Genomic DNA, 25,302 nt, shown 5'->3' on the forward strand with positions numbered 1-25,302 from the left:
CTAATACAGCTGCATTTTCAAGCCTGTGAACAGTGTGAATTATACCCAGATGACTAATTAGTTTAAGGCTGCAAAAAATCTTGAGGGCCACCTTGTTCCAGCTTCCTGTGCTCTCAGGGGAATAATGTGTGTGCATAGCACAGGGCAGGTTAAAAATCTTAGTAGCTGGTTGCTAAGCTCTAGAGTTACCTTGAGCTGGAGAGGTCAGACCTGTGCAAGAAACTTCATCTTAAACTCCTTCCTGTCAAGAAAACAAAGTCGAGCCTGGCCCAGAGCCCTGGCCCTGAACTCTGCTGAATGCTTTATTTCTTACTCTGTGCACACAAGCCAGTGCTCCTCCCCGATGAGAGTCCAAAGTTTCCAGGGCCCTGTGAGTCTAATGAGAGCAGGATTCTATGGCCATCACTTTTTCTTAGCTCCAGCTTTTCCCTTTTTCCCTTTGTCTTTGCCCTTTGTCTCGTCCTCTTTAGGCTTCTTGATGGCCTTATAGGGGCCGATGTTGTGGCGAACCATTGTGCCTCTCCACCAGGCCTGTAGCTGGAAGCAGGAAAGAGGGAGAGTTAGTTTTCCAAAGCAAGTCAGACACTTCCCTGTTCAGAGCGGCTGGTCTTGGGGAAGTCAGCTGCCATCGCGACATGCCGCCCCATCGGCTCAGTGCTGTGGGAAAAGGGACGGGCTTTCTGCTTGTCTGATATGTTTATGTAAGAACATTACAAGAAAATCCAAATTGTGAACTTGAGAGTGCCAGGGAATACTGCTCTGCGACACGTTCTGATCTCCAGCCTACTCCAGAGGCACCCGGTGGGAGTGTCTGAACCTGGATCCCACCCTAAGTCTGCTGTCTGCCAGCTTCTCCTAGGCCAGCAGCCCGGTGTCGGCTGCCAGTGTGATCCTCAGCACAGAGCTATTGGAGCGGGCTCCATATGCACCAACCCTTTGCCTTGGAAACATTCCAAACGTAAGCGCTTAGCTACTAAGGTGATGGGCGCTTCAGAAAACCCCTCGACAGACGTCCACGCCGTCTAGACTATAGACTAGCTGCTTCGTACGCCAGCTTACGGGCTGCACCCGGTTCAGTTGCTAGCCCAGTGTGTTATTCAAGTAAAAGGCTAGAGCAGAGGAGACCCCAGTGAGTCCTTCCAGCAAAAGCAGAAAAGGCCAGACTCAGTGTTCCGGATTTTGTCTGCCTTATATTAGAAATGCTTAAAACCCAACCTGTCCTAAAGAAGCAAACAATGGGTCCAACTCCACTTGCCTTCCTTTTGCAGGTCATGGTTAAATATTCATCTCTCATTAGCTCTTGGGGCCGCATTTTCAAAAAGCCCCATGTGCACACGCAGTTATGCACGTGCAGTTGCCCACCTAGGCTGAGACTGCACGTGTAATTGGTACTCCCAGCCCCCACTGTGTCCGACATGCGCGTACTTGTTCTCAGCAAGTACTTCAATGCTACTTTCCGTAACCACATTAAAAAAACCCAGTACCAGTGGCCCTGCAACAAACCCTGTGAAAGGCCAGTGTGAGGCAGCTTGAAAGCAAGAAGGCCGTCGGGTACAGTGTAGACTGTGGCACCTGCTGTAAAGGGACCAATGTCCTAATCTGTAGCGGGCTGGGCTCCTCCCTTGCACTTCCTGGCCTGTGTAGTCACTAGGTTATGGGATAGTCTGTGTGCTGAGCACACACAGAGCATTTGTGGGGTGAGGTTCTTGCACTGAGGGCAGGGATTACATTGCAACCCTCCCTCTGTGGCATCATCCTTGTTGCACACATGGTGTGATGGACAAAAGGCCCCCAAATCTTCACTCTGGGAGCCAAGACTTTTCCCCTTTATTTCCTTCCTGATTCGGTCGGTGGCTATTAACTTTGTGGCTGTTCTACCCAGGGAGGGACTGGAAGGGTGGGGAGAACAAACAGCAGCTTGGACATGCAGCAGACCCCTCTCTTCTCCTCACCCAATGGAAGCGCTTGCTAATCCCAGGCCATGCTGGCCAAACCCTTTATTACATGTTGCTGACTGAAAGGAGCCACCTCGCATACAGATCATTAATGAGCCATGTCACTGGTAGTACTTTCCCTTTTACCTTCTTGACACTCTTTAATTCCAACGCATCCTGTTCTACCTTTCTTCTTGCTGCCTCCTTTTCCACCCGATCCTCAATCATGACTTGTTCAAATAACCGGCACTGCAGAAATGCACAGAGACGCTCTAGTACATGCTTTGCTTAGAAATGGACTGAGGGCATCATGATGACTTTGAATTCTGGAGCTCCCTGTACAAGGCTTGTCCCTCATAGCTACTCCATGGGGGCTGATGTGCAAGCCACGGGCCTTTCTCCCTCGGTTCCTTTCCCTGTGAGCTGTCCCAGCTCTGCAGTGCAAATGCTGCGTATAACTGTGTTCCCCATCGTAAAGCAGTAAGTTGCCCCATTAACTGAAACCTTTCATTGCCTGAACTTATCGAACCCCCTGATGTTATGCTGCAGAAAGTGTGTCTTGTGCGGCTTCTCGTGGAACAGGTGTTGGTAGGAAGTCACCCCAAGCACATGGGGATGTGGTAGAATGACTGGGACATAGGGATGACAACTGACCTAAGTTTTACATGCAGAATGGAAGAGGAGTTGCTCGATGGGGCAAGGAGTTGAGTGTCCTCTAACTCCACAAGCAGGCGCTTAGAACTCAGTAAACTTAAGCTATGTGCATGCTGCCCCGCAGTTCTGACTACCGGGGTGGGGACAAATAGTGTGCACTAGTGTAACCCTCGTCAACAGGACTATGTTAATGTGAACTAGGAACCTTTTTTTTCACTACTTACTTAGGAAGTTTTTACATGTTTACAAATCCTTGCCATGTAAATATCGGAAACAGAACAATCATTTCCACAGTGAGCTTTTGTTGAGAGAGATTCTGCAGGAATATTGTCATCAGCGCTTTCTGTTTAACAGGGTGTTACCATGGTTCAGAGTGAGCATCATTACAACACCGACAATATGTCATTTCTAGTGATTTGATTAGAACTAGGAACCTTTTAGTTAACGCCCACAGGAGGGAATTACGCGAGCACTTCGGTGCCACTGCTATTCTTGCCCCTATAGTCCGAACTGTAGGGCAGCCAACAAGCTCTCAGAGATAGCCCTTAGTCTGCAGCAGCCAGCGGTCGCTGGCAATGAAAGCAAGCGTGTTAAAATTCCACGAAGCCCCTCTCCCCTGGCCTAGCAATAGCTTGTGTGACCCAAGGTAAGGCACACATTGGGAAGGGAGTTTGTCCTCCCTTGCCCCTCACAATAGCCATTCAATTACTTGCCACTCTCTTACATCCAAAACGGCCATAGGAAAAACAACAAACAATGGCATTTCTTGACCAAAGTCACTTGTAGAGAACAGAGGATTTATGCCCCCTGTGGCTCCCTCCGGACACCACTTGCTGTGTTGTTCCTGCCCGTTCTATTGAACAGTTCCATGGTTACTCAATCTTTTCTTCCCCACAGTTCTCTTCCCTTGTTCTGGGTGAATGAAAAGAGTGAGGGTGGGGAAGTGCCCAGGGCCCAGCTTTTGGGATGCTGCCTGGGCAGTGAAATGTTGGTTCACTGAATCCTTTAGTCCACTGCTGATCTCATACCTGCTTGGCAAGTTCCTGCAGTGCTGCTAAATCATTTGCCTTGGATGCTTTTAGAGTGTTCAGTTCTTGCTGTTTAGATTCCGTGTCCTTTTCATACTTCTCCATCCAGTATTCTAGCTTCTCTTCCAACTTCTGTTTGGGAGACAGACTGACATTTAGCACAGCGGACAGAATGCACCAGGAAGGATTAGTAATGCTACTGAAAACTTTCTATCATCTGCTCAGTCTGCCGTCTTTCTGTAAGAGTAACATTGACGTTACACAGCCCAGCAATTCCTCAGCATACCCCAACCCTTCAAAGAGCCAAAATCCTGGAGCTAGTGTTGAGCCACTCGTGGTCTGCAGCATAGGCGCCAACTTTTCCCAGCACCGGTGGGTGCTCAACCCACCCCCGGCCCTGCCCCGACTCCACCCCTGCCCCGCCCCCATTCCAACCCCTTCCCCAAAGTCCCTGCCCCTATTGGACTCCTTCCCCAAATACGCACCCCGGCCCCGCCTCTTCCCTGAGCGCGCCACGTTCCCCCTCTTACCCCCTCCCAGCACTTGCCACTGCAAAACAGCTGTTTCACAGCGGCAAGCACTGGGAGCTAGGGGGAGAAGCGGGGACACTGCGCGCTCGGTGAGGGGGCGGGATGGGGAGCTGCTGGTGGCTGCAGAGCATCCACCAATTTTTCCCCATGGGTGCTCCAGCCCCGGGGGATATTTTGGGGGAAAGACGTCTCCAAGTGGGCTCTGTCCCTGTTCTTTGTTTAAAACACTTGGTGGTGGCAGCATACTGTTCAAGGACAAGGCAAAGTTTGTACCTTGGGGAAGTTTTTAACCTAAGCTGGTAAGAATAAGCTCAGGGGGTCTTTCATGCAGGTCCCCACATTTGTACCCTAGAGTTCAGAGTGGGGAAGGAACCCTGACATGGTGGTAGTAGTGGGATCATTTTGAACCAGAGATGGTGATCAGCTAAACCCTGAGCATGTGGGCAAGACTCACCAGCCAGAAACCCAGGAAAGAATTCTCTGTAGTAACTCAGATCCCACCCTATCTAGTGTCCCATCACAGCCCATTGGGCATATTTACTGCTAATAGTCAAAGATCAATTAATTGCCAAAATTAGGCTATCCCATCATACCATCCCCTCCATAAACGTATCAAGCTTACTCTTGAAGCCAGAGAAGCCTTTTGCCTCCACTGCTCCCCTTGGAATGCTATTCCAGAACTTCACTCCTCTGATGGTTAGAAACCTTCGTCTAATTTCAAGTCTAAACTTCCTGATGGCCAGTTTATATCCATTTGTTCTTGTGTCCACATTGGTACTGAGCTTAAATAATTCCTCTCCCTCCCTGGTATTTATCTCTGATATATTTAAAGAGAGCAATCATATCTCCCCTCAGCCTTCTTTTGGTTAGGATAAACAAGCCAAGCTCTTTGAGTCTCCTTTCATAAGACAGGTTTTCCATTCCTCAGATCATCCTAATAACCCTTCTCTGTATCTGTTCCAGTTTGAATTCATCCTTCTTAAACATGGGAGACCAGAACTGCACACAATATTCCAGATGAGCTCTCACCAGAGCCTTGTATAACGGTACTAACACCTCCTTATCTCTACTGGAAACAAGTCTTCTAAAGACTCTCTACAGCTTAAGGGAAGGGAACAAGGGATGTTAAAGTTAAAACCTTACTTAATACCTTACATTTCAAATGCTTTAACTGCTTTTCCTCCTTTTTCTGTATCTTTAATAAAAGGTTATAAAGGATTTTAATGGCATGTTTGCCATGGTACTAAGCAGGCTGAAGTCTCTATAGAGCAAACCCTGAACCTTGTCCAATGCTGTTTAATGTTAAACAGTTTCAGGGTCGTGTTAACACCTTTGACTCTTTGGGTCCTTTCTTCTGTATAAAATAATACAACAGACATTCTGGATCGTGGGCAACCTGAATTAATATAATAGACATTATGGACTGTGCGCTACCTGAGTCTATCAAAAGAGTTGTGAATTGACATTTATCCTACCCAGGCTAGGATAAAGCAAAAACAGATTGATGATTTCTATAATGTCTTTCCTTGTCCCCTGTGTCCTACTTTACACGTGCAATACCTGGGCCTGTGAAGCTGCAGTTATGCTGCACGTATTAACGCCAGCTCATGATGCTGAGGGACATCTGACCTGTTTGCAATGAATGTACTTCAACTTAAAGCCCAATCATCTGAGCTTCTTGTGGTGCGGGGAGAATCCACAGTATTTGGATGAACAAATCCGTCCTATCTCAGTTTTGATTTAAAATAATCCAAAATTCAGGTAACCAGTGTTATGTTTTTAGGGCAAATGGTAATTCCAACAACAGTCTTGAAGCTGGTTGAGGAGTAGATGGATATTAGCTGTTTTCCTTAAGACACTAATTGCTACCATAGGAATAAGCTCATGTGATTTTTTTGTAAGTTGCTGCCTTAAGTGCTAATTGAAAACATTTGAGTCACCCACCATCTGTTGCTGCCTGAGGAAATTTTCAATCTCCATGTGGACTCTAATCTCCTCATCAGTTCTGATCCTCAGCGTCTGTGATCAATGAAGACAGAACGGGTCAGAGGCTATCTTGGCACGCATGTACGCGTACCTTGCGAGGAGGTGCGCCGGTGAGCGGACAGCACTTCTGAAAGTGACAGGCTCTTGCGCTGCAGTGTCAGTAAAAAGCCAGTTCTATGTAAGAGAGTGAACTCCAGGAACGAACGGGTCGGGGAGCTGATTAGCAGCATCAAAATGGTGATGTGGTATTGGCTGTTGAGGGAAGTGACATGGCCTGGAGATGGGAGCATTGGCCCAGAGCTTCCCCAGCCCTAGAAGTGCACAGATACTTGCACTAAGGCATGTCCAGCATCATGGAAGAGGGGCGCACCTGTACTGTGCATACATCACAATCAGCCCCCTCTCCTCGGAGTCAGCCCTGGGCTTGTATTGGTGCCCTGGGAAAACACATTTATTAGCCGCCTACACCCTGCGATCAGCAAGTCAAGTCCTTTTCCCATTTGCTGGTGCACCCCATCATATTTTCCCTCACCCTCTACCTTCCATACTGCTCCCCATCCTCCAGCACCTATCGCAGCATTGGCCTCTCCTTTTCCTAGGGGCTATGGCCCTGGGGCGGAGTTCCAGAAAGCCGAATCACACCGGTGGCATGGGCGGAGCCCAGCACTGCAGAGGCCCAGTAGCACAGCTCACAAGACTCAGCAGCTATAGTGCGGCCAGCTCTGAGGATCTAAGGCGATGTCTACACTACAGAGCTGACCGTGGCACAGCTATACCTCTGCAGCCGTGACGCTGTAAGGTCTCCCGTGTAGCCGCTCTCTCCCGCCAGCATAATTAAACCACTCCTAACGAGCGGCAGTAGCTATGTTGGCAGGAGGGCATCTCCCGCTGACATAGCGCTGCCCACACCGGCACTTTTGTCAGTCGGGGGGTCTTTTTATTCCCCCCAACGCTGACCAAAAGGAAGTTTTACCAATAAAAGTGCTAGTGTAGACAAAACCTTAGCCGCTCTTCCACTTGCATCCCTTCATTAGCGACTACCACTGGGAGCCCAGAACTAAGGCTTTGTCTACACTAGCCCTTTCGTCAGTCAGCGGTGTGAAAAAAACACCCCCGGACTGACAAAAGCCCCAGTGTGAACAGTGTTATGTCAGAGGGAGAGGCTCTCCTGCCAACATAGCTACTGCTGCTCGTTGGGGGTGGTTTAATTATGCCGGCGGGAGAGCTCTATCCTACTGCCATAGAGACCTTCCAGCGGTACAGCTGTGCGGTCTGTAGTGTAGACATAGCCTGAGTCAGCCCTTCTCCCCATGCACTCTGCGCTGCTCTCTCCTTTGTACTCCGTCCTGGGTGCAGAAAGCCAAAAGCTGAGGGGAGGGAGATGAGGCATCGAGGGGTAAGAATATATATGTATATCGCACTTGACTTGAAGATGCATTATACTGTTAGCTCTCACACCTGAACTGAAGGGGCTGGGGTGCTGTCTCTTCAAGATTCATCCTTTCTCCTGAGTGTTCATTAGGCACTGAAGATAGACTGTTTTTTGTTAACACCTGTTTATCTAAAAACTCCTTCCCCTCTCAAATGCTCAACTTTCGTGCTTGCTTCTTGTCGTGTCATCATTTCACTAGTTGTCCAGGCACCATAGAACCTTCCAGCCTAGACAGGACCTGAACATCTCATTTAAAAAAATGAATGGAAAAGAAATCCCTTTTATCTTTAAAAACCACCCAGACCTCTTATCCATCAGGAGGCAGACAAAGCCAGGAGGCCATTTTTTTCCAGTTGCAAGCCTCCTCTAATGGAGGAGTGTGTATGGGCATGCCACACGCTGTGTATACATGTGCATAGAGGCCCTGCCTGAGGACTCATCCAGAAATCATTAAATCCTTGCAGCAATTCTAATGCTGGGTGATCTCTGCAACCTGCACCCTTGGGATGGGTTCCTGGAATGGGGGATCCTTCCAATCAGACACTTCTTCCTGTGGTAGAGTTCTCCTGTCAGGGGGCACGCATAGCAGCCACCTACCAGTGCTAATGTTTACAGCCATCTCATCAGCCCCATTATTTGTTGTGAGCTTGGTAAAATAATGAGCAGCCTCTGGCCTGTCCCCTCCCTACACAGCTGAATAGAAGTGGCTGGTTGTTTGAGGTCATCAACAGTGGAAACCTGCAGCTGACCAGCTTTGTCCTTGTCCTGTAATTACAGAGAACACCACCACATGGTTTTAGAGAATAGGAGGAAAACATGACCATCATGAAAACATGATGAGGTAGTACAATCACGACATTGCCAGAGCCATGAGAGTGTGAGGCTGCACTCGGCAGCTCTGCGCTGCCCACCGAGTCCCAGTTCTGTCTTATTGTTAACTTCAGGAGTCAAGGTGGTGGGTGAGACGGAGGCGCTTGTGCCACCTGTATGTAAAACACAAACCTCTCTTTGCATGGTGAGTTACACGTTGGCTGTTTGGTGGCAATGCAATCTGCAGTCAGCCAGCTCTCGCCTTGCTAGCTGGAGATGCTTTACAAACAGGCCTAAAGACGGTGCTTACCTCAATTTCATTTAACAGGTCACTCTCTGCGTTGCTGCACTTTTTCTGGGTCTGGTAGATCTGGAGCTCTGTGTCTTTCTTCACATAGCGGCTCTCCATGTCTGTCTTGGCCTTCATCTCTTGAAGCTGATCTTTGAGGTATGCAATCATCTCGTTCCGGTTCTGAGGAATAGGCAGGAGGGAGGGGCATATGGGGGGGGGGCATAAAAGCAAGCTTCAAAATGCAAGTCACCTCCCCATTTCTTGTGCCCACTACTCCAGGTAAACTCACCTGTGTCCCACCTCACATGTTTCAAAATCATAGGGCTGAAGGCTTCACTCTCCCCCAGAGCGTTGTCCAAGTTCAACATGAGCTTCAAAGAGAAACCTAATTTTTAACCAACCGTATAGAAGGCAGCAAACAAAGAGGGAAGGGTGATTATCTATCTAGAGGTTGCAGTGACAGACAGGTCACCAGGACACCTGGCCTCTAAACCACCTGATTCAGGAAGGTATTTAAGCACTTGCATAACTTTCAGTACTTCCATTGATTTCAATGGCTTAACATGAGGCATACGCTTAAGTAGTTTCCTGAACTGGGATCTATATCTGGCTCTGCCACAGACCCACTGCGTGAGCTTGGACAAGTCACAACCTCTGTACCTCAGTTTCCCATCTATAAAAAAAAAAATGACATCTCGGTTGTGAGGATGCTACGGTTTAATTCTTTAGTTGCACAGCATATTGGGCTCCTTGCATGGAAGTTTTCATGTAACCCGAAAAACTAAACAATTGCAAAGCAAATTTAAGAACAGGTGAAAATTGACTCTTGCTTTGTTCATATGTGCCACTACTTCTTTGAAAGCTGATCAGGGCGGACAGTATAACTTTTGTTACAAAGGCACATGGTCGTCTGGGTGAGTAAGGAGTGCTGAGGAAAAGTAGCAGGCTATGTGCTATCATCCCTTCCCTGCGCACTCTTGCTACAATGGAGAGCTGAGATTTTCAGCTGCAAGTTGTGTCTGAGCGCGTCCCCTGGCAGAAGGGACTCCGGAGTTGAAAGGTACTGAGCTGACGTCTGTGGCTGAGTGTGTTTCAAGATGTTTGAACGCACTGGGGAATTGAAGAATGATTCAGTTTAGGATTGGGCTTTTTAGTTTTACTTGGTTTCTCGGAGTAACCCATGAAGATTAGAAATGCAGGATCGTAACTAAAGGAGAATTCTCTTTAATATGAAAAGCACAAGACGTGCTAAGAATCAAAAGGTCATAACAGACTAGTTTGCAGTTACGTAAGACTGAGCTTAATGCATCTGGTTCTACTTCTTGTGCCACGTGCCTTTGATTACTCAATCAGATTCTTCCTGTTTGCTTGCTGTCATGTTACAGTGGGTTCAACATTCATCAGGTGAAGCTGAAACGCCGAAGTGCTGGTATTATTTAAGTGATTTGAAGGCTCCCATCTTGTCTCTCAAGCACCATCGCATTCCTTAACTGTGTAAACAGGGGAAGATGCCCCAGAAAAAAGCTTGCTCCATAGCACTGTGTTTAAAGGCCAGTGCCGCATGAGTCATTTGAAAAGAGTTCCTTTTCAAAAGAGTTTGGAACACTCAAAGGGAAAGTGTGCGCGCGCACCCGCACACACACACACTCCCATCAGATATAGCAAGGGAAAGCAAACTGTGATATGAGGCTCAGGACAATAAGGGCCCTTGGCAGAGGTTTGTGTGTGTGTTAAAGTCATGCATCCATAATTGTTTTAAGGTTTCTCAGCCCAAAGATCATTTTACAGCCCAAATGCTGTCATATGACTTGAGACAAATGACTTTATAACAAGCAGAGACAGGACCTATTTATGCTCCATAATATACCAAGGTTATCCGGTAATGGCTTGTATTTTCTTCCGTATGAAACAATGCAGCGGGTGGGGGCGGTGTTGTGCTTCCAGCAAACAGAAGGGGGAGCTTGTCACATAGCTGCATTATCAGTGGCTTTCAACCTTTTTTCCTTTTGCGGACCCCTAAAACATTTGGAGTGGAGGTCCAGCTCAAACCCTTCCGCTGATAGCAACTGCAGCAGGATCACACAGAGAGTGGGGTTCACTATGGTAAGCAGCCCTCAAACCATTTTAAGGCCTTATGGATTAAAACCGACACATTGAATTGAAACACATACTTGCCCCACTGTAATTATATACACATTCTAACTACTCTTTTATAGAACAGGACTATACCAAAAAGGGCTGAAGTTTGAAACATGCCATGGATCAGGTTTTCCTTGAAGATTAGGGTCATTCTATGGTTTGAAAGAAACTTGTTTTGATTTACCAAAGAGACAGCTCTGCGAAAATGGCCAAAACAGCCAAACAAAGTCAATAATAGCCTGTCCGTTGACTTAAATGAGCTCTGGACTGGGCCCAGGCTGAGCATGCATAGTAGGAAATTTCCTTAACTCTATACAGGTGTATACTTAGATAGAGGAATACTGTGCTTGTGTGTGCCATTATTTAAATGCATACTTGTTTTAAGGAAATTGCAAACTCCTAAAGCAAAGCCAGCAGAGCTTGTGAAGTCTGTAAGACACGTCAGTCTGGATCGTTTCTTTTCCTTTTTAAAAAGCATTAGGAAATTAAATCCAAGAAATGGTTAAGGTAACATTAAGGTTATAACCACAAGGAATGAGGAGTTGCAGAACAGGTGACAGAGCTTTCTCAGGATCCAGACCAAGATTGTGGCATGAACTCCCATAGGAACTAAGGACCATCACAAACCTCACCACCTTCCACTCCAAGTTCGAGGCAAGTTACTGTGACCTGGCTGCTCTATGGTAAACACATGGGGGTGGGGGTTGTAAAAATTTCTGAAACAAACTACTACACTGCACACATTTCTCTTCCCTGCAAGAGGATGAGAGAACAAACGTGACAAATGTTGGTCATGCTACTTTGAGCACTTTCTAGTACTGCATTAATATTAAGGTGCTGTGCATGGTATAAGAACCTATACAGAAAAGAATGAATAAAAGCTAAGTACCCAATCAAAATGTTAACCTACTCTCCTGCACACAAAACATTATATTATTGTTTTTCTGCTAAAGGTATGTAGTCTACTATATTACTGATTGCTGCAAAATGTATACCGTAAAATCTACAGGATGTGTAAATAGCGCTGCTGGAACTTAAGTTTTCATTACCTGACTTTTGGATACTGACTGTGCAACCTTAAGGTTACATTAGCACAGTTTTGGCATTCAATAATTAATCATAATAATCTGTATAGAATATCACCACTTCATCAATGAAAAATTAAAAAAAAAAAAAGCTACAAAATATAAGTGACCACTGCAGCAGCTATAGCTAAATGAATAAATCTTATTCCTAGAGCTGAACTAAAGTTATTAATGATGCCGGTACACAAAGAAAAGGGAAAGAACAAAAAGAGCCTTGTTAATTTCAGCTCTATTAGAAATACAGGTGAATGAGGAATCAATGTTTGCCAAAAGGACAAAATCAGTAGGGAAGAATATTTGAGACTCATTACAGAGAATTAGAGAAAAATAGCCCCGTGAGTTGTTTATTAGTGTCTTGTTAAGAGCTAACACAGCTCAAAAGAAGAATATATAAGGAACATACTCAGAACAATGAATTTTGTTTTCTAAATCCATGATTGTACCTGCTTGCTTCTGTTTTCTCTTTCACACTCAGTCCAAAGACTGGAGACTGCCATGGGGGCTTTAGGTCCTACCTCCATCTATTGTTGCTGCTCAAAATGTTCCATAATCAATATGCTTTTTTTTTTTTGTTTTTTTAATTAGTTGGCAATGTGCCAAATCATTAAAGTCTCAGTTAAAGCTGCCTATCAGAAATTCCTCAATGAAATGAATTGAAATCATTCTCCCAGGAGACCTAATCAGAGCAGGTCATTTTTTAGCAATGGGAGGAAAGCAGGATTTGAAAGTAGCTTCAGCTTGATTTGTTATCAAGGATCAAGGTATAAGGAAACCTAGGAAGAGGACTTTAAGCTGGAAAGAAAATGACTGCAGGCCACACTTTGTGAGGCTGATCACAAAGTCGGAAGGGAGGTACTCAAAGATCAGAAGGTAAAGGCTGAAAAACAGAGGATCATCACCTACAGCCAACGCAAAAAAGTTTAACAAAGCTGAGGCCAAAGAAAGCTCCAGCGGGTGATGCGCTTTTCCTAGTGCTGGAAAGAGCTGTGGAAACTACATTAAAACAGAACAGCATGCATAAATTGGGGCTTCTAGAGCACTGACTTTGGCACCAGCTCTGCTCCTTATGTTGGTAGAGTGCATGGAGAGCATTACCCGATGGGGGTCCTGAATCGGAATGGGAGGAGACAACATGTGCTAAGAAATGGACAAAATATAATCGTCAAGTAACTGCCACACTGCTTGAGGCCAAATGAAACAACTAACTTATTTCTTCTAACTGCCAAACAGAGGTCAACAGACTTCTAAGCTGTTCCATTTTCCCCCTTAGGACCTGGATATAGGCTTGAGTCCCAGTTTCAGCAGCAGAAAAGAAATATCTATTCTATAAAAATTCTATATCTAGAAATATCTATCCTTTGCAGACTAGTCTCTGACCTCAGATTCCTTTAGATGTAGTGCCAAACTGAAGACACTGAAATCCTCTAGAAAAGTAATCCTCGCTCTCCATTTCTCCTGGAAAACCTTTGACGTCCTGTGTCTGTCCTTCCTTGGTTCACTACCTACCTTGTAACCATTTGTTCCTTCAATATTGCCTTCAGTGGTTCCTCCTTTCTACAAGATTCACCTGGGTTCTTTTTGTTGCCTCCTTTTCTTCCTCCTACACTTACCCCAATTTATTTCATCTGCCCCCATTTGTCTCTTCTAGCACCTCTATGTTGATGACTCTCAAATCTACTTTTCACTTCAACATTTCTTCCTGTCTCATTGATATCACGTTTGAAGTTTCGGCTGTTTCCCCATACTGTACACAGTTATATCTGAGCTCCTCGTCTTTCCTCCCGAACCTTCTCTTCTCCAATACCAATACCATCCTTGTCAGACTTGCAACCATGGGGGCATTTTTCAGTGGCTCTTGCTCTTCCATGCGCATCTAGGCTCTCACCAAGTCCTGCTGCTTCTTCCTCTTCAACTTTTATAAAAAGAAGCCCTTCCTCAATGCGCCTTCAACTTCAAATGTTTTTCCACACCCAAGTAATCTCCTGGATCAACTACTGCTAAGTCCTCCCCTCTGGACTCCCTGTTTTCCATCTCGCTCACCTCTAGTCCACCAAGAATACTGTCGATAAAATGACCCTCATTTGCCACTCAACCAGATCACTCCTTTATACAGATTCTCTGCTGCCTCCTCCTCACAGTGTCAGATTCTTGTCCTTGCCTTCAAGGCCCTGCATGGCTCTGCCTCTATCTCTGCTGGTTTCTTTTCGCACACCCCTCACTCCATCAGTGTGCAGCAGCATCACTCCCTTCATTTCCTTCTCACTCTCTCCTCTTCATGCTTTCTCCCTTATGCCTGGATCAACCCTTTATCACAGAATATTATGTCCCCACCATCTTCATTAACTCCTTCCTTAGAACCTACTTATTCTTCAAATACTAATCCCTGTGATTATTATGCCATCCCCATCCCAATTAAAACCATCCTCTGGGTTTCCCACTGCATTCAGATCTGATCTGTGTCTCTCTTAGATTGTAAACTCCCTGAGGAAGAGATGATTATAGCTGTACAGCACTGATTGGTGCTTTAACAGTAATTAACTATCATTCAACACCCAGAACACTGGTGATGTAGCTATACTTGCTCTTGTTTTCTTTATATTTTTCCCTGCCTGCCCCAAAATGAGAGACTGTTACATGTGTGTTCACACCCTTTCATCAGAGACTGTGAACCTCCCTAGGAAGGAGAGGTCCCAGTCTGGGCATGCTCAGTAACACATTTCCTCTTTAGCATGCTTCCCATCTCAAATATTCTCACCTGAAGTTCTAAATCCTTTTCTTTCTTGACATCTTGTAGCTGTTTCTGGAGGGACTTTATCTCCTTCCTTCCTTCCTCCTCCCTAGAGGAAAAAGCAAGAGGGAAAACCTACATTCCTTGAACACAGCACAAGAAAGTAGGGTTAGCTTTCCCCAGGAAGGGAACTTCCTCCCTTCTGATGCAGTGTCGTAGCTTACAAAACACAGCCCTGCTCCTCCTGCTTGCCCTGAGAGCTTGTAGGTTGGAAAGCTCCCCAGGACTTCGCAGTACCATAGGGTGAGCCATCTTTCCTTGGTTGGTTGGCAAATAGGCAATTTTCTGTCCACTTTAAGCTTCAGGGAGGCTATGTATCTGAAAGTCATAAACTGGGATGTGACTGTAGAGCTGATGACGTGGTAAATAAATCCACAGTGCAGTGATGTATGCATAGCTCATGTACCACTGCTGAGCCAGACAGGTGGGACTGATTGGGAGAATGAAGCAAAAAATGTAGAATTCTTCCAACAGAAGCCTGTACAGATTCCACAAAGACTTGATTTATTTGGTTGAGAGGATGGAGGAAAGAATCTTACTATTTGGGGACAGCTTTTATACTAAAACTCCCACAAATTTCAATGTAGGATCATGTCCCTAATCACTGCCCATTTCCAGATTACACGGGCTTTAGTTTTTGTATAAGACTATTTTTGTTAAGGGTGAACAGAAAAGTATATTTTAAAAAACAAACCTGTTCAAATTCTCAAATCAGTAAGGGGAGATGTATGGACACCAAAATTGACAAAGATGTTTACATTTTAAAACAAAATCACGGTCGCCTTTGGTGCAGGCATACGTTCTGTTATTGATGGGCAATTTGAATTTTTTTTTATTTGCACAAGCTTCCCACTTTCCCTTCACAAAAGAAGAAAAAAACAGAATCTGTGCCTTAACATGTATAGCCGGTAGCTTTCCAGCTTGTGTTACCATGGCCCTTGTCACTCCGATTTTTTCCTAAGGTTTTATGCTTATCTAATATCCATACAGGGCCATGGGTGCATATGGCACTTCATTCATTAAGCAATTTGACAAGTCCCTGCCCTGAAGAGCTTACACTCCAACATACATTCCATAAGTCTACTTTTAGACGCACACGTTGACGGTTAAAAATCAAACTTAGATTTCTCTGTAGATGTCCAGAAATCTGGGGGGTTCAGGGCTTTTGTATATACTGTAATAAATAATCTCTTTGTAACCTCCCTAGTCCGCTTTAATATAGTACTGTTTCAAACAGCACTACCTTAAAGCGCACTAAGGAACCCTTAGTGTCTACACAGACCAATTAATCCACAACATATTGGTGCGCTTTAGTCCACATTACTAAGGGTTTAGACAAACCCTTAGATACATGTAACCATTTCTGGGGTTTATTGGTGTGGGATGTTTTTATCGATTGGACAAAACCAAAAACCAGAAGCCATGTTCTACTGGAAGACATATAGGGCTCACTCCAAAAAAGCGCATCTAGTCTGACCTCCTGCACAATGCAGGCCACAGAACCCCATCCACCCACTCCTGTGAAAAACCTCTCACCTATGTCTGAGCTATTGAAGTCTTCAAATTGTGGTTTAAAGACTTCAAGGAGCAGAGAATCCTCCAGCAAGTGACCCATGCTACAGAGGAAGGTGAAAAACCTCCAGGGCCTCTTCCAATCTGCCCTGGAAGAAATTCCTTCCTGACCCCAAATATGGTGATCAGCTAAACCCTGAGCATGTGGGCAAGATTCACCAGCCAGATACCCAGGAAAGAATTTTCTGTAGTAACTCAGATCCCACCCCATCTAACATCCCATCACAGGCCATTGGGCCTATTTACCATGAATATTTAAAGATCAATTAATTGCCAAAATTATGTTATCCCTTCATACCATCTCCTCCATAAACTTATCGAGTTTAATCTTAAAGCCAGATAGGTCTTTTGCCCCCACTGCTTCCCTTGGAAGGCTATTCCAAAACTTCACTCCTCTGATGGTTAGAAACCTTCGTCTAATTTCAAGTCTAAACTTCCTAATGACCAGTTTATATCTATTTGTTCTTGTGTCCACATTGGTACTGAGCGTAAATAATTCCTCTCCCTCTCCAGTATTTATCCCTCTGATATGTTTATAGAGAGCAATCATATCTCCCCTCAACCTTCTTTTAGTTAGGCTAAACAAGCCAAGCTCCTTGAGTCTCCTTTCATAAGACCGGTTTTCCATTCCTCAAATCATCCTAGTAGCCCTTCTCTGTACCTGTTCCAGTTTGAATTCATCCTTCTTAAACATGGGAGACCAGAACTGCACACAGTATTCCAGGTGAGGTCTCACCAGTGCCTTGTATAACGGTACTAAAACCTCCTTATCCCTACTGGAAATACCTCTCCTGATGCATCCCAAGACCGCATTAGCTTTTTTCACAGCCATATCGCATTGGCGGCTCATAGTCATCCTATGATCAAGCAATACTCCAAGGTCCTTCTCCTCATCTGTTACTTCTAATTGATGCATCCCCAGCTTATAACTAAAATTCTTGTTATTAATCCCTAAATGCATAACCTTACACGTCTCACTATTAAATTTCATCCTATTACTATTACTCCAGTTTACAAGGTCATCCAAATCTTCCTGTATGATTTCCCGGTCCTTCTCTAAATTGGCAATACCTCCCAGCTTTGTATCATCCGCAAACTTTATTAGCACACTCCCACTTTTTGTGCCGCGGTCAGTAATGAAAAGATTAAATAAGATTAGTCCCAAAACTGATCCCTGAGGAACTCCACTGGTAACCTCCCTCCAGCCTGACAGTTCACCTTTCAGTAGGACCCGCTGTAGTCTCCCTGTTAACCGATTCCTTATCCACCTTTCAATTTTCAAATTGATCCCCATCTTTTCCAATTTAATTAATAATTCCCCATGTGGCGCGGTATCAAACGCCTTACTGAAATCTAGGTAAATTAGATCCACTGCGTTTCCTTTGTCTAAAAAATCTGTTACTTTCTCAAAGAAGGAGATCAGGTTGGTTTGGCACGATCTACCTTTTGTAAAACCATGTTGTATTTTGTCCCACTTACCATTGACTTCAATGTCCTTAACTACTTTCTCCTTCAAAATTTTTTCCACAACTTTGCATACCACAGATGTGAAACTAACAGGCCTGTAGTTACCCGGATCACATTTTTTTCCTTTCTTAAAAATAGGAACTATGTTAGCAATTCTCCAATCATATGGTACAACCCCTGAGTTTACAGATTCATTAAAAGTTCTTGCTAATGGGCTTGCAATTTTGTGTGCCAATTCCTTGTCTAAGGTAACTCTCTGCTGATGGAGGCAGCTCTGCCATCTCTGTGTTCCCAGTCCCCAGCAGCATAAGGGGAGGCAGGGGGCATGTCAGTAGCATTCTGGTGGCAGGACATGGGCAGGAGGGGGCATTCCCACTGTAGACAGGGCAGTAGGCCCCGAAGTGACTTCTCTCCCTAAATATAATGTAGTAAATGTTTATGAAGTACACAGCGATGCTCAGATGGAAGAAGCTGTGTTCTCTTGTATACTGTAAGTGAGAACATGTACTCGGGAGCAGTGGTGATTGAAGCTGGGAAAATGCCTAACACAACCCTAACCTGATAATGGTGGTGTAGAAGTTAAACTTCTTCTCCTCTTCTCTCTGCACAGCTTGCAACAGGCTCTGAAACGTTCCTGAAGTCTGCATTTCCTGCAAAGTGTCTGCAATCACATCGCTCACATACTGCCTGCCGACAAGAACGAGGAACACAACAGCAGCTTAGACAAAGATGTTATTTTCTGGCAATTCAATGCCTGGCTCAAACATACAGGCCCTGTTATTGTTCACTGCTAAAAAAGTTACAGTAACGTAGTGTCCTGCTTCTCTTCTGTTCAGGTTCTTACACCAAATCCAAGGCCTTTCGTCAACACTACAAAGTTTTGCTGGCATAGCTATAACGGCTAGGAGTGCGAAAAAAATCACTCCCCTTACCCATGCCAGCAAAACCTTTGGTGTAGACAGAGTTAGGTTTCCCACTATAACTCCCACTTGTGCATCTGGAGTATTGTGTAGTATGGTGGAGGAGTTACGTTTATGCCTTAAGAACATACAGTGTGGTTGAGTTATCATTTAACATTTATATTACAGTAGCACCAAGAGGCCCCACTCAAGATGGAAACCCATTGTGCTAGGTGTTGTACAGACATTTACACAACCATGGTCCCTGCCCTGAAGAGCTTACAATTTACCAGCATGTAGAATTTCCTGATGAATATGTGATTACATTCTCAGTGGCAATTTTGCATTCATTTGGGAATTTTTTTTGCACTGAATTTCCTTGAACTCGTTCATTTGACTTTGCTACTTAATTATACAGGCCAAGATTTTCTAATATATGCACCTAATGTTAGACTCCTTAAATCAATGAGCTGCTATGTGCTCAGCACTCTTTCAAATCAAGCCATCTAATTAGGAGCCTAAAATATGGGCTAACATCATCTTCCCTTTTTTAAGAAAATCTTGGCCTTGGTGTTCATTAGCTGTTCTATAAAGCAGGATGGAGTGCACAGTAGTAACAGTGCTACAGTGACATCATATGAGACATTAATTGACTGAGCTCAAGAGACAGTGCTCAGCCTGTTAAACTGATTTCACTAATAAACTAATATTTGCTAGAGAAACCTTGATTCCAAACATTCAAACACCAGTACTGGATGGCTCCAGGGATGAATTATTGAAAGGTCATCAGTTTAGATTCTATTAAAGTGACCAAAAGTCATTAACACTAGGCCATACTTTGCAAACCTTTGAGAAATTAGTTGGTAGTGTCAGTCCATTCCCTAATGGATAGGTATCCTAGTTCCCAAACCACAGTAAATGGCCTCCTTGCTGTCAGTCTAAGCAGAAGCCAGGGTCTTGAAGACTAAACTCCCTATTCCCTCCAGGTTAGGGTTGAAGTACATTAGCAAGGAGGGGAAGGGAAGCGTATACTGCTGCTATCTGTTCTGGAGAGAAATGAAGGACTTCACAGTCTTCAGGTCTGTCATCTGGCACCTCTCATTAAAAGCCACAGTCCTCTCTGATCACTCACCTATCAGCTTGAACTTTTCTGAGGTTATCGGAGGACACAGCACTCTGTTTTGCAGCCCTACTAAAAAGATGATTGGCCCTTTTTAGATCTCCACTTGTCTCCTGCAGCTGCTGCCCCAGTTCTGTGAACTTCAGTGACTCAGAGGGAACTGTTGGCCTGTTCTCTGACTTTGCTGACATGAGCTGTTCAAACTTAACCCCCAACTCCTTCTGGCTCTTGGTGATTTCACTGATTTCTTGGGCATCAATCTACAAGGGAACAAAAGAGATTTATGTGCATAAGGGACAGAAGAGAAATGAAAAACTCTGCAATGTTATGTAACAGAAGAGGAAAAAGTTGATTAAACAGTAAACTAGATTAGAATCATGGCTACAGCCATTGATATAGTGTATTAAATTACACACCAAAGAGACGGGAGTCTGATATCCAAAATAATGCAGTCTTTACTTAGTTATAATGTATGCTTGATTTTGCAAAGACCTTTATCCCTCCTTAACTTTAAGCACAGGAACATAGGCCCATTGAGGTCAATGGAACTATTCAAAGTGTGTAAAATTAAGCATGTGCAAAGGCTGGTGCAGGACAAGGACCAAGGTGAAGACTGAGGAGAGAGGAAGGGTCACCCTGTCGTCTATTTCTCATTTAATTGCCACCAGCATCACCTAGAGCTTGCCTGCCTGCCTGATTTCTATATCAATCACTGTGCATTGTGCTGCCTTCTCAACAGAAGTGTAAGTGCTGGGTGAATGTGTTTGTTTAGCGGTTTTGTGTGGTGGAGTAAATACAACAAGAATCAGGAGGGGAAATTCAAAATATTGGCCGCTACCTTCATAACAAGCTATATGGAAACATTTTGGATATTTTAGGGCAGCCTAAGGCGTGAGTTGGAAAACAAACAGAGATCCTCCGCTGATGTAAATTATCATAGCTCCATTGAGTTAGGGCAGTTAACCAGCTGAGGTGTGTATGTATATTTGTGTGAATAGGTATATAAATTGTATACACTAAATGTATACAGACAGGTGCAAATAAAAAAAATTACTTTAACAATATTAAAATAGCTTGAATCTCAATCTCTTAAGTGACTGAACTCCATAAAAACCTGAGCGTGGCAAAGAAACTGCTTTAATGTAATGTAGTATCTACAGGCACTTTGACAGGTACCTTAAAATCCCTGGGATAGTTCAATTACCAAAGGATGGAGAGTTTGTAAAGTGCATGAGGTGCCTTTTGTTCAGTCAGCTAGAAGTTTATTTTTGTGGCACAGTGTAGGAGGCAACTGCACTAAATTCAGCAAATGGAAACACTCCATTCCTAGTGCGCCCTAGTCATTGATTGAGAAAGTTAATGAATTATCAGCTGACACTGTGATTAGTGTTATATAAAATGTCATAACTATGATTGACTTCTACAGCTGCAATAGCATGCCTAAGTGCTAGGCAGAAGATAGGGTCCCTTGAAATGAAACTGACAATTTACAATTGAAAAATAGAGGATGGGATACAGTGACAAAATCACAGAGCAATGGAATTAGCACATAGCTGTTCTCTATATTGGGCGTGACTTTCATTGACACTATCACAAACTGAACATGTGTGTCAGGAGGAGAAAACCCCCTAGAATCCTTAGGAATGTGTTTTCTCTGTGGGCGTTCACTGCTAATGCATCAGAAGCTTTCCTCACGCTATTCAGTGAATGAGAATTCATATCTGGGAACAGGTGGATCTAGTCCATAGATCTCTTTTCAGGGAAGGAGTGCCCTCTACTGTATGGCTTAAGCATTAATCAGGCTCTGAATCTAGTACACACTTCAGATTCTGAGTATTCTCTAAAAAGAAAAGGAGGACCTGTGGCACCTTAGAGACTAACAAATTTATTTGAGCATAAGCTTTCATGAGCTACAGCTCCTTCAATGCATCCGATGAAGTGAGCTGTAGCTCACGAAAGCTTATGCTCAAATAAATATGTTAGTCTCTAAGGTGCCACAAGTCCTCCTTTTCTTTTTGCGGATACAGACTAACACGGCTGCTACTCTGAAACCTGAGTATTCTCTGTCACCGTATAATAGACTTCTTGTTCTTGAAAACAGATAAGAGACAAAGGACTGCTATACAAAATTAAATTTTACTTTACTCTTCCTCTTTCTTTCTCTGCTGATACTTTAGGCATGGTGAGTAGAATAAAATGAAGCAGCATTAGACCAGATAAGCTAAGTTTCAGTAGTTTATGCCACCTCAGTCATAATGCTTCAATTATTTCCCGTTCCTTACTCATAAGGAAAAGTTTCATAACTGCTCAGCCTGGAAATTGGCTGCTGCCTTCGGTAAATGTTCAGATTCTTGAGGTGATAGCAGATATCAAAACTATTTGCCTCTCAAGGTGGTTAGGCCCACTCTTGTGTCCTATCACCTCATTCGCCACTCTACCATCCCCTGCAACTGCCTCCTTCTCCAAAAACATCTCAGCACTTCCACTAGGCTGCCTCTAATGCATGGAACACCCCTCTGAGCTGCCCTCTCTTTCAAATCTCCCCTCAAGACCCACTTATGCTGTGATGCCTAATATGAAATCAGCCAGTTAATGACTCTAGACTGAGGGGCAGCTGGTTAGTTATAGATCTAGGGTGGAATTTTCAAAAATGTTCAGTGTTGGCCCAACTCTGTTCCCCCTAAAGTCAATGGGAGTTTCATGAGTGACTTCTATGGGAGCAGAATTATATCAGAACTGAGTGTTTTTGAAAATCCTGTTCTTCTTTGCTTTTTAAAAAGAGAATGCATATAGGTATATACAACTTAGCTATGCTTGATCGTTTTCCTTTCCCTACTCCTTTTCATCTTGACTTTTATCTTAGATTGTAAGCTCTTTGGCATAGGAATCAAGTTTTTGTTTATGTTCGTGCAGTGCCTAGCTGAATGCGACCCCAATCCTTATTAGGGCCTCTGGGTGCTACTGAAATATAAGTATTAAAATCAGTCTCCAGCTGAACAACAAGATGATGCATTTATAATAACAGCCATACTGGGTCAGACCAAAGGTCCATCTAGCCCAGTATCCTGTCTTCCGACAGTGGCCAGTGCCAGGTGTCCCAGAGGCAATGAACAGAACAGGTAGTCATCAAGTGATCCATTCCCTGTCGTCCTTTCCCAGCTTCTGGCAAACAATGTTCCTTCTCTCACGGGCTGTGGGGCACTTTACAATGAAAATATATCAACATTTATTTTTAAGAGGAGTCAAAAGAAGGTAAGAAGTTGTAGCATAAAGACAGGAAGGAAAATCAGAAAATTTAAAAAAATTGAGGCACCTACATTGCTGATGTCTGTCCTGCCCTCATAGGAAACTGGCATAATATATCCAAGAATAGCAAGCTGATCAAGACAGTCCTCCAGCACAGCACAGATTTGCACAGCTTCCAGAGGGGAGAATACTTCCATCTTTTTATTTGCCATGTTCTTGCTAAAAGGAACAAGCACAGCATGTGACGACAATGAGAGACAGCGTAGAGTTCATAACAGCAGTTTAAGTAATACTAGATACTGAAATAGCCTTAAATCTGCAGCCTTTCATCTCTTTTCTATTTTTTGTATAGCCTGTCCTGCACTCATTACCCCTGAAATCATGCTCCCCTAAGGGCTGCATTTGAACATAGTGGGAGCCTTAACTCACATTAACAAAATAGTTTCACAGCCACCCTCATCTTACGTATGTTTGGGCAGCCTGAATCCTACAGCGCAATGCTCCAAATTGGGTCAAGTGGCCTGGCCCCCCCAGCTCAGATTGGAGCATTTAGTGCTGAGATTTGTAGACTCCCCATCCATATTCAAAATGAAGGTGCCTGCTAGCTATGTTGAACTCCATAGGCTGCACTTTTGCCAACTTATGCTTTAAACTGTTCCTCCTCATTTCCTGGAATATTTTTGGATCATCCCCTTGACCTCAATACGAGCTGCTGGGAGCTCAGCACTTTTTGAAAATCAGGGCAAGAGCCTACGTATGGACTGAGGAAATTAACTTTCACCTCCTATTTTTGAAATCTTGAACAAGTTTATTTCAATTCAAATGGAAAAAGTATGTTCATATACAAATCAGCATTCCCATGTCACGTTTGCAAATCAAACAACACAGCATTAGACTACACTGAAGCTAAATGGAAATTGACCAGCCTATTTTCTTTGTCCAAGCTGAGCAAAATACATAAGTAAACATCACCATAAACAGTGAGAAAAGTATGTTAGTAGCTTGAAAAGTAGAGATTTCAGTTTTGACTTTGTCATCTAAACTGTAACATAGGTAAAGGCATTTTTATTGTACATACACAGGATTTTTAATCACGCTATCCCTTTTAACAATAAAACAGGAGGAATGTGTCTTAGATTTAGCTTTTTGCAGCCGGTGGGTTTTTTAAAAGGCAAAATAAACATGATTGTGCTGAGATTCTCATACAATTTAAACTATTAATTTGTGCAGGTTATTTTTAAAGAAAAAGGAACAAATGCCAGTCAAGATCTTATGCAAACTTTATTTTTGCTAAGTAAGTTTCCAGAATTATTATTTGGTATTTGAATAGAAGCTTCTGGTCCATGTTACAACCCTCTTTCCCACCCCCACAAACCCCCACCATGCATGCGCGCACACACACAAAAGAGATTGTGTTTGTACAGCAACCTAGCACAATAGGACCCTGATTCTGATTGGGCCTTCTGGGTATTACAATAAAGTCTAATAATAGAAGTCTCCACTAGTCCTTCTCTGTCTGCTGTTGGACTTGGGCCATGTTTAAAATCTCTTGAACAAACACTCAAGGTCTGCAGAACATTACAATCCCAGTCTGCAAGCACACTCTGGAAATGGATCAGACCTGTGATTAATAGGGTTGAGGCACTGTTATGCTCTATGAATTCTAAAGAGGTTTAGATTCAGCCATAATCTGTATCTGCACTGGAGTTAGAGTGAGTTACTTTCTTCAGCAACTTCCTGACTTGAAGAAACTGTAATAATTTAATATTAGAATGTGAAATTAGTTTCAAATAGGCAGAAGATGAATATAATTTGTTAGCTCAGGCCTACCAGATTTTCAGCATCACAAAAGGTGGGGTGCAGTAAAAGGACCCTCTATTTTTAATTTGTCTGTTTCTTGACATTCTGTTTCATGGAGTATGTTCCTTGAAGATATTAATCCTTTCCAGGAGGTTTAACTAGTCCCTGATGGCATCTTCAGTTTGACTCTACAGAATCATAGAACTGCAGGGCTAGAAGGGACCTCAAGAGGTCATTTAGTCCATCTCTCAGTATTGACGCAGGACCAACTATATCTAGACCAATGGTTCTCAAACTAGGGGCGCCGCTTGTTCAGAGAAAGCCCCTGGCGGGCCACGCCGGTTTGTTTACCTGCTGCGTCCGCAGGTTCAGCCGATCGTGGCTCCCACTGGCCGTGGTTCGCCGCTCCAGGCCAATGGGGGCTGCAGAAAGCAGCACGGGCCAAGGAACGCGCTGGCTGCCCTTCCCGCAGGTAAACAAACCAGTGTGGCCCGCCAGGGGCTTTCCTTGAACAAGTTTC

The 25,302-nt window shown here is 44.0% G+C and overlaps 1 protein-coding gene across 3 annotated transcripts in view; it reads right to left on the reverse strand.

Annotated features, from left to right (window-relative positions):
• Window positions 1-281: 281 nt before the first annotated feature.
• DRC9 (dynein regulatory complex subunit 9) overlaps window positions 282-25,302 on the reverse strand; it is a 34,477-nt gene continuing 9,456 nt past the window's right edge. The window contains exons 2-10 of one of the 3 annotated variants that reach the window (XM_074963393.1): window positions 23,054-23,201; window positions 19,749-19,996; window positions 18,276-18,404; window positions 14,646-14,727; window positions 8,685-8,846; window positions 6,091-6,165; window positions 3,617-3,748; window positions 2,082-2,183; window positions 282-537 (exon numbers count right to left, since the gene is read on the reverse strand). In XM_074963393.1, the coding sequence (XP_074819494.1) occupies window positions 403-537; window positions 2,082-2,183; window positions 3,617-3,748; window positions 6,091-6,165; window positions 8,685-8,846; window positions 14,646-14,727; window positions 18,276-18,404; window positions 19,749-19,996; window positions 23,054-23,201 (1,213 nt within the window). In that variant the 3' untranslated portion in view covers window positions 282-402. The remainder of the gene's footprint in view (window positions 538-2,081; window positions 2,184-3,616; window positions 3,749-6,090; window positions 6,166-8,684; window positions 8,847-14,645; window positions 14,728-18,275; window positions 18,405-19,748; window positions 19,997-23,053; window positions 23,202-25,302) is intronic. The other 2 variants (XM_074963394.1, XM_074963395.1) reach the window with 2 other exon arrangements.

This window comes from Natator depressus, chromosome 9 (assembly GCF_965152275.1).
Source record: "Natator depressus isolate rNatDep1 chromosome 9, rNatDep2.hap1, whole genome shotgun sequence".
NCBI classification, from domain to species: domain Eukaryota; kingdom Metazoa; phylum Chordata; order Testudines; family Cheloniidae; genus Natator; species Natator depressus.